Here is an 8,282-nt window from a genome sequence, read left to right on the forward strand (position 1 = left end):
TTTAATCCTGAAGCTTGAACTCCTTGAAACCACCTGAAGCTTTAACTTGCTTCCCTTGGTTTCTAACCCTTTAGTTCTTCAATGCTCCATAAGTTTCCCTCTCTAAGAACAAGTAATCTTCCTCACCATACATAATTCTCTCTCTCTCTCTCTATCTATCTTATCTGCTACATTTCTAAAATAGAAAAGAACAGAACTATATATAGGCAGCACCACATCAGGTTTTGCCATTACAAGAATAACTGAAAAAACCTAACTAAACTAACACATGCTGATGTGTCAAGTCCTCACTTGCCATGTCATCATTCCTTTTACTTAATTGGTTTTATTAAGGACTGAAATAAACAACACTATTAATTAGACCCACAAAGTGTACTAATTAACAAATAAACCTATATTTCTCGTTTTTTCTCAAAATTGTCCAAACTTGGTGAAAATTCTCAAATAAGATATAGTCTATTTTTGAATTCTAATTGAGTTATTAAACCAACTAGTTGAGTCTAAAAGATGATATTATCCCAGACAATATGGAGACCACTCATAATAAGTAGATCCAAAATTTATCGAGTAAATTTCCTATCTTATTAATTCATCCTGACTCCACTATAGATTCAGAATTGTACTCTTGATTACATAGAATGCTCTATATACCAAATATAGATATACTATGAATTATCCATTGTTTCAATCACAACAATCATTGATCCTCTATAGATGGTTTACATTGAGTAAGGGAAAAATTATCGTTTTACCCTTCAATGTATTTTATCCACAAAACACTTAGCTACTTGAAAATGATATTTTAGGAAACTAATATAATTACCAAAATGAGTGCTCTATCATTTATCACATTAAGTCAAGCTCCAAAGAAATCATCGTTTCATTTCTAAATAGTTATAGAAGCTATAGATTCCATATCTATGATTAATCCCCACTCAATTGCACTACTGAGTTCCCAAGATGTAAGTATGGGACTAGTTCCGCATGTAAACTGGTAAGGAACAAGTCAAAGAACTCGTGAAATACATTTAAGCTAGAGCTTAACCATCTTAGGATTGAGATCAAATGATCTATGATCAACTAAGTGTAATAACTTAGAAAAGATACAATGGTAAGTTTATGATATGTTTTCTACTGTTAATATCGGTCCAGTCTGATGTATAGTTGATACATCTGATCCTAGTTTACTTTACTAATGCCTTGGAAAAGATATTCCACTCACCCAAGTGTAAATAAACCTTATAGTTGATTATCACGTCATTGTAAATCCAGTACACTGATAAATCGTAAGACTAAATAATTTGAAGCATATAATCACAATTACTTTCACTGTGATGACATCACTGTAATTGTGAGTAACTATATGTTTCGGATTTAATAAAACTTATATATTAAAAACATATAAACATGAGAACAAAGTATATGACAAAATGATTCTTGATCTTTATTGAAATTAAATACGATTACATTAAATTAGATATTTGTTTAGGGCACAAAATCTCAACAGGCCTATCATGACATTGAAAGCAGAATGGACGTCAATCACTAAAAGTTGGGACATCACCATGTTGTTCATCGGAGCCTTTCCTACCGTGAGTGAGAGACAAATGTGTTCTAATGCATGGAGCTATTTGGCCGGAGAACCCACTGGAGTCGGTCACCCGCAACCTGCTAACCCACCAACTTGGGTCATTACATGGGTGGGTGCTGGTGTTTTTTTTTTTTAGTTTGAAACTCACGAACCCAAAACCCCGTGTACTAGAAACCCATAACGCACTTGATATTCAGCCTTAATAGATTTCTCATTTTCACAAAATATTTTAATGTAAACCTTTTGAAACTGCTGCTTAATTTCTAATATTTTAAGAAAAAAAAAGACTAGTTTAAACACTTATCCCAATTAAAAATAACTTTGTAACTTAAAATATTATTATTTTTATTTTCAAAATCCTAAAATATTTTTAATTGTACAACTAATAATATTCTTAAAAAATAGTATATATAATTAATATTTAATTGAATTGTAACATCCAAAAAAAAATAAATATATTACGAAATATTGAGTTATACTGTATATAAATCTCATTCTTTAATTTTGTAACGTAAAATTGTATTTAATTATACAGCTAATAATATTCATTTTTTTATATAATATTTTATTATTCATTGAAAATATCAAAATAACAGTCAACATTACAAATATTGAAACTCTCTCACAACATACCATTTTGTAGTTTTTACCTTTTTCGTATTTCTCCATTTTTAATGTAAATAAATTTGTAGTTATCTAAATATTTATTTTTTTTAATTAATAATTTTTTATTCACCTATTTATTTTGATTGTTTGGCTAATCTGAATGTATATTTGTATTGCAGATAAAATCTTTTGATATAGATATGGGTATGAGGGAATTTTTCATGGTTGCTATCGTATTGTGTACACTTTTGTGTTATTGTGAATCTAGAAAACAACCAGCAATATTATCAAGAGATGAAATTCTTGAAATAGAGAATCAACTTGAGCGATTGAATAAGTCATCAATCAAGGCTATAAAAGTATTTTTTTTTCTTTTATTATTATTACTTTCATCTTCATTTCTCACTTATCTAACTTGTTTTGTGTTATGTACAGACACAATTTGGAGATATTTATGACTGTGTTAATTTTTACGAACAACCAGCATTTGATCATCCTTTACTAAAGAATCACAAATATGATTTTCAGGTACATTTTCTCAAATAAGTATTTCTCTAATAGTTCTTTATTTTTTCGAAACCATGGTGAATTTGTATTATAACATACTTATATGTATTTATGGTGTAGATGAGACCTTCTTCTCGTCCCAAGTCGATTGTTAGGGAAGGCAATGCTCCAAAGAATGTGGAGCAGGTATCGATAAATAGTGGGTTAAATAGTGAAAAATGTCCAATTGGGTATGTTCCAATAAGAAGAACTACTAAAGAAGATCTTATTAGAGCCAAATTATTTACAAAATCTTATAACTCAAGAATTAATTCCCCTCCTACTTTTCATGTAAGTATATTTTACATTTTTTTTAGTTTTGACAAATTAAATAACATATTCTATCATGGGAATATAATTACAATTTGAATTTGAATATAATAGCAAGCGCTTGTTTACACTTCTGATCCAACTAAGAAATACAATGGAGGTGGAACAAATGCAAGTTTTTACACCTTATATAATGTCGCTGACTCGCAATATACTTTCGGACGAATGAAACTACAAAATGGACTTGATATCATTAAAGTTGGTTGGGGAGTAAGTTCTATTTTCTTATCTTTTCTACTAATTATTTGTTAAAAATAACTCAACTCAAGCTTTTTAGATAAACTGCAATGTTTTAGAATATTTATTCACTTATTAATTTGTTATAATGTCTATAATGTCATTTATTAGGTAAATCCTAGTGTATATGGGGATAATCGAACTCGAATCTTCATATATTTTCAGGTTACCCTAATTTTATGTTATTATTTAAGATTTCTTCATATTGTTTGTGTAGTACTTATGTGTAATTTATGAATCATGCAATATTTTTGTAGGCTGGTGAATTATCTTGTTTCAATACAGTATGTCCAGGATTTGTTCTGGTTAATCCTAAACCTATGATCGAAATGACTCTGAGAGAAACTCATCCTGGTACTTTACCTATATGGGAAATGGAAATTAGTATTTATCGGGTAAATAAAATTAAATATTTTCCTTTAATTTTCTTTTTTCTTCATTCAAGTTTATCCTAATATTTTTGTTTTAAACGAAAAAAAAAATGTGTCTCAAATTTAACATTGGTGGTTTGTATTTATTTTATACTTGTTTGACATGATATAATAGGATCCAATTACTGGAAATTGGTGGGTTAACCTTGGAACGAATTATGATCAAATCGGATATTGGCCATCAAGCATATTTAGTGGTGGATTGAAAGACTTGGCTACATATATTGATTGGGGAGGAGAAACTTACAGTCCACTTGGTCAAATTGGTCCTCCAATGGGTTCTGGTTTACTTCTAAAACAAGATACTCGTTATGATGCATATTGTAGACAATTAACAACTATAAATGAGGCACACATACAAGAAGTTGCTAAAAATACAAAAATTTCTTCTATTGATATTGACTTTTATTTAGTTAAAGATTTGGGATTTCATGGTGACTTTGGACATATCATGATATATGGTGGTCCTGGTCCTAGATGATTTCTTTATATTGTATTACCACCAAATTATCTTTTTCATGAGAAAAAATAAATGTCATTATTTTTACTTTTGATAGACTTGATTGTAAAAAAAAGTTGAACCAAAAAATGGGTACATTTTAAATATTATACTCAGCATGACTGAGTAACATAAGAAAGAAGTTGTTTTAACCAAAGTAATAAAATTTTACCTTTGTGATATATGTCTAAACTATCTTAGGAAGAACCATCATTACAAAATTGTTAATACGAGAAGTGAAGACTATGAAGTAAATAATAAGTATCATTTAACTCTCATTGAAAAAAAATACAAAATAAATAAATAAAGTAGCACATCATTCGTATAAAAAATCAGCCGTAATTAAATATTTGAATTTAAATTTGTCACGGTAAATTATTTAAAATTTTCTGAAATTTTGTAAATATTCACAACACAAGAATTAAAAAAGAAGGATTAAAATATTTTGAAAGTCAAAAAAGATAGTGAGTCTATCGAAACACTTTCTTTTTTTGTTAAGAGGTGTATTGTACAATAAATTTCTCTAAAGAATTGTTTTTGGAAAATATCCTAATAGTAACTTTAATTTCTAATATTTCATGGTTACTGATCTAATGTCAATGGAAAATTATGAAAATATATAAAAGTGTCATAGATATGATGTACTAGTTAAATATTGTTTGAAAAAACTTCCAATTATAAAGACAACTTTGTATCGTAAAATAGTAATTAATTGCACAGCTAATAATATTCTTAGAAAATAGAATATAATTAATATATATTTGTTTTTTTGCAAAATTATATAATTAATATTTAATTGACTTGCAACATCCAAGAAACAAATATAGAAAATTGAGTTGTAACGTATGTTCATATAAATAAAATTCATTCACACTTGAAAATATCAAAATCAATTAAGCTCAACAGTCAACATTATTACAAATAATGAAACTTAATTCTCTTGTAATGTAAAATTGCATAATTATGCAACTAAAAATATCATTTTTTTTATATATAAAATTTTATCCATTCATTGATAATAATAAATCATAGTCAACATTATAAATATTGAAACTCTATCAAAACATACCATTTTAACTCATTTGCTATAGTGTATTGTACTGTATTGTATAATATATAGTATTGTGTTGGATTGAATTGTCCCTACAAAAAAATTTATTTTACTCACAACAAAACATGTGACTAAAAGTGAAAAAGTTGTAATTAATTATAAATCATTATTTCTATATATTGTGACTAAAAGATCCGTGACAAAATAATTAATCACAAAAATTATAATTTGTTGTGACTAAATGTATTTTAAGTCACAAAACTTGTTGTGACTAAAACTAAATTAATGACAATTTGTACCTAAAGACTATATTTTAGTCATTCGTAACATTTTGTTGTGACTAAAAGTCACATTTAGTCACAAAAAAATTATGTTGTGACTAAAAATTTGTCACTAAAAGTAGTTATTTTTGTAATTAGTATTATTTAATACAATACTATATATGCTATTGACTTGTATTAATAGCTTGTGTAAAATTATATTATCTTTACCCTAAACTCGACCCCAACTTCGATTTCCGTTCGGGTTGGGGTCTAGGACCCGAGGTCGGAGTTTAAGTCGAGATTGGGGTTCGGGGTCGAGATCGGGGTCCTAGACAATATGGGTTCTGGGGTCAGAGTTCAGGTCGGAGTCGAGGTTTGGGTTTGGGACTGGGTCCAGGTCTGGGATCGGGATCGGGATCCAAGTCTGGGTCTCGGACCGAGTCAGGGTCGGGATTTGGGTCCGGGTCGGGTTTGGGTTGGAGTCCGTTTTTAAGTTGGAGTACGAGTTCGGGTCCGGTCCCGAGTCCTGGGTCGGGGTTCAGGGTTCGGGGTACGGGTCTGGGTGTTAGGTCTGAGTCTAGGCCGGGGTCTGGGTCTAGGTCTGGGTCTTGTTTGGATCAAGGTGCGGGTCTGCAGTCCGGGTTGGGGATCGAGGTCTAGGTCAAGGTCTGAGGTAGGGGTGGCAATTCGTGTTCGCGAGTCGTATTTGTGTCGTTCCGAGACCCATAGGTATATTCTCAACCCAACACAACCCTTTTAATAATCGTGTCAAAATGAAATTTGAACACAACTCGCTTATAAACGAGTTGACACGACACGACTCATGGAACTTGTTTATAAGTATATTTTATTTAAACATGGTTGCTTCAACTTGGAAAAGATCGTGATCAAATTGGATATTGGCCATCAAGCATATTTAGTGGTGGATTGAAAGACTTGGCTACATATATTGATTGGGGAGGAAAAATTTACAGTCCACTTGGTCAAATTGGTCTTCCAATAGGGTCTGCTTTACTTCTAAAACAAGATACTCGTTATGATGCATATTGACTTTTATTTAGTTAAATATTAGGGATTTCATCGTGACTTGTTATGATATATGGTGGCCCTGGTCCTAGATAATTTCTTTACTTTGTACTACCACCAAACTATCTTTTTCAGGATACAAAAAATAAATGTGTCTTTATTTGTGCTTTTGATAGACTTGAATATAAATATAGTTGAACCTAAAAATAGGGATATTTTAAATATTATACTCTCAAGTGCATGAATGATACTCAAAAATAATGTGTTCATATAAGTAAGAGGTCAAACCCAAAAGAGAGTTGAGTAACATAAAAAAGAAACTATTTTAATCAAAGTAATAAAATTTTACCTTTGTGATATATGTCTAAACTATCTTGGGGAGAAGCATCATTAGCCAATTGCTCTCGTATTTATCTATTACTTTCCTCCACCTCACGGAGTCGCCTCTCTATCTCTCACAAGCGATCGTTGGCCTCATCCTTCTTTTTCCTTTTAGGGCATTGAGTGTGGAAAAATTAGGTTTGTGTCACTCCATAACTCATGGCTCGGACCCGACCACCATGCTCATTTGTCATGAGGGCCATGGTCAAAATGTCATTCTTCCCTTCCATACATATCCTTCCCTCTTCCACTTGCTTTCGAAAATCATCGTACAAACATAATAAATTGAATTAGAAATAAATTATGAAAAATATAAATATAAATGCAATTTTATATTTAAAACTTACAATTTGTTTAGCGATATCCACAGTTGGGCCCTCCACCTCGCCTTTCTTATTCGCGTGAAGTCTTTTCTACACTTCAAATCTATCAATGTCGATGAGTTGGTCGCCTAACTCTTTCTCCATTTCTTCTTCCACTTTCCTCACACCACCTCGTCCAAAGCGGTGCTTGTAAATATTTTTTACTCTAGGCACTTTTTCTCTTTGTCGCCCACTCAGGAGTCAATCTAGATACCACAAATTCCTTCCAATCATTCCCATCAATTAATTCTTCATAAAGTTTAGGTGGCTTAGAAGGTGGAAAGCCACATCTTTGAATTCATAAATACCTTCTATTAGGAATGTTTTCCAATCTCTCCATCTCTTGAAATGGTGGTTTTCTTGTTCTCCTCAAACAACTCGAAAAAACTCTTCAAAAAATGACAATTATTGTTATATATAAGTACAAATCATAATTAATAGTGAGAAATAAATTTAAGGTACTTAATGTTACCTTTATTTCATTTAAACATTTTTCTTTAAGTACAACATCCACCTTAGGCCCACTGATATCTTGTGGTGGAATATTAACTCGCACCCAAGTCTCAAGTCGGGTAGTGAAAGTAATCGTTCGTTAACTCACACTCAAGTCTCAACCTCCATCTGCTTCCCCGCGCTCTTCATTTTAGTAAGATCTACTCTTTTGCTTCTCTGTCTAGTATTTTTCTACTATGGTATTGCTTGTGGAGGTTCTTCTGATTCTCTATGAGGTTCTTTTGGCTCGGATGGTGCATCATGATAATCGACAATGAATTAGCCCCAATCATCATAATCCTTGTCTAGTGTTGGCTCCATAATGAATAGTCCTACACAAATATGGAAAACATATATTAAATTATAAAAAAAATATATACAAATTGATAAATAAAATTAAATATGTCAAAAAAGTAAATACTAATACGTGTCTGATAACTCATGGATTATGAGTTGGTAGTTTTATT

General features: G+C 30.9%; 1 protein-coding gene across 1 annotated transcript; it reads left to right on the forward strand.

The window, feature by feature from the left end:
- Positions 1-2,220: 2,220 nt before the first annotated feature.
- LOC115719100 (protein neprosin-like) lies at positions 2,221-4,356 on the forward strand. Its single transcript, XM_061109743.1, has 8 exons — positions 2,221-2,267; positions 2,377-2,556; positions 2,633-2,725; positions 2,825-3,034; positions 3,128-3,283; positions 3,422-3,475; positions 3,568-3,705; positions 3,857-4,356. The coding sequence occupies exons 2-8, from the start codon at positions 2,398-2,400 to the stop codon at positions 4,220-4,222; spliced, it is 1,176 nt and encodes a 391-aa protein (XP_060965726.1). The 5' UTR covers positions 2,221-2,267; positions 2,377-2,397; the 3' UTR covers positions 4,223-4,356.
- The last annotated feature ends 3,926 nt before the right edge of the window (positions 4,357-8,282 follow it).

Source organism: Cannabis sativa, chromosome 2 (assembly GCF_029168945.1).
Source record: "Cannabis sativa cultivar Pink pepper isolate KNU-18-1 chromosome 2, ASM2916894v1, whole genome shotgun sequence".
Classification (NCBI taxonomy): domain Eukaryota; kingdom Viridiplantae; phylum Streptophyta; class Magnoliopsida; order Rosales; family Cannabaceae; genus Cannabis; species Cannabis sativa.

What these genes read in the sequence shown, in the direction of transcription:
- LOC115719100 (XM_061109743.1), top strand. Translation starts at nt 2,398, where the DNA reads ATGGGTATGAGGGAATTTTTCATGGTTGCTATCGTATTGTGTACACTT. An exon ending in ATCACAAATATGATTTTCAG is followed by an intron (nt 2,726 to 2,824) that starts GTACATTTTCTC and finishes TTTATGGTGTAG; the next exon opens with ATGAGACCTTCTTCTCGTCC. An exon ending in TGGAAATTAGTATTTATCGG is followed by an intron (nt 3,706 to 3,856) that starts GTAAATAAAATT and finishes ATGATATAATAG; the next exon opens with GATCCAATTACTGGAAATTG.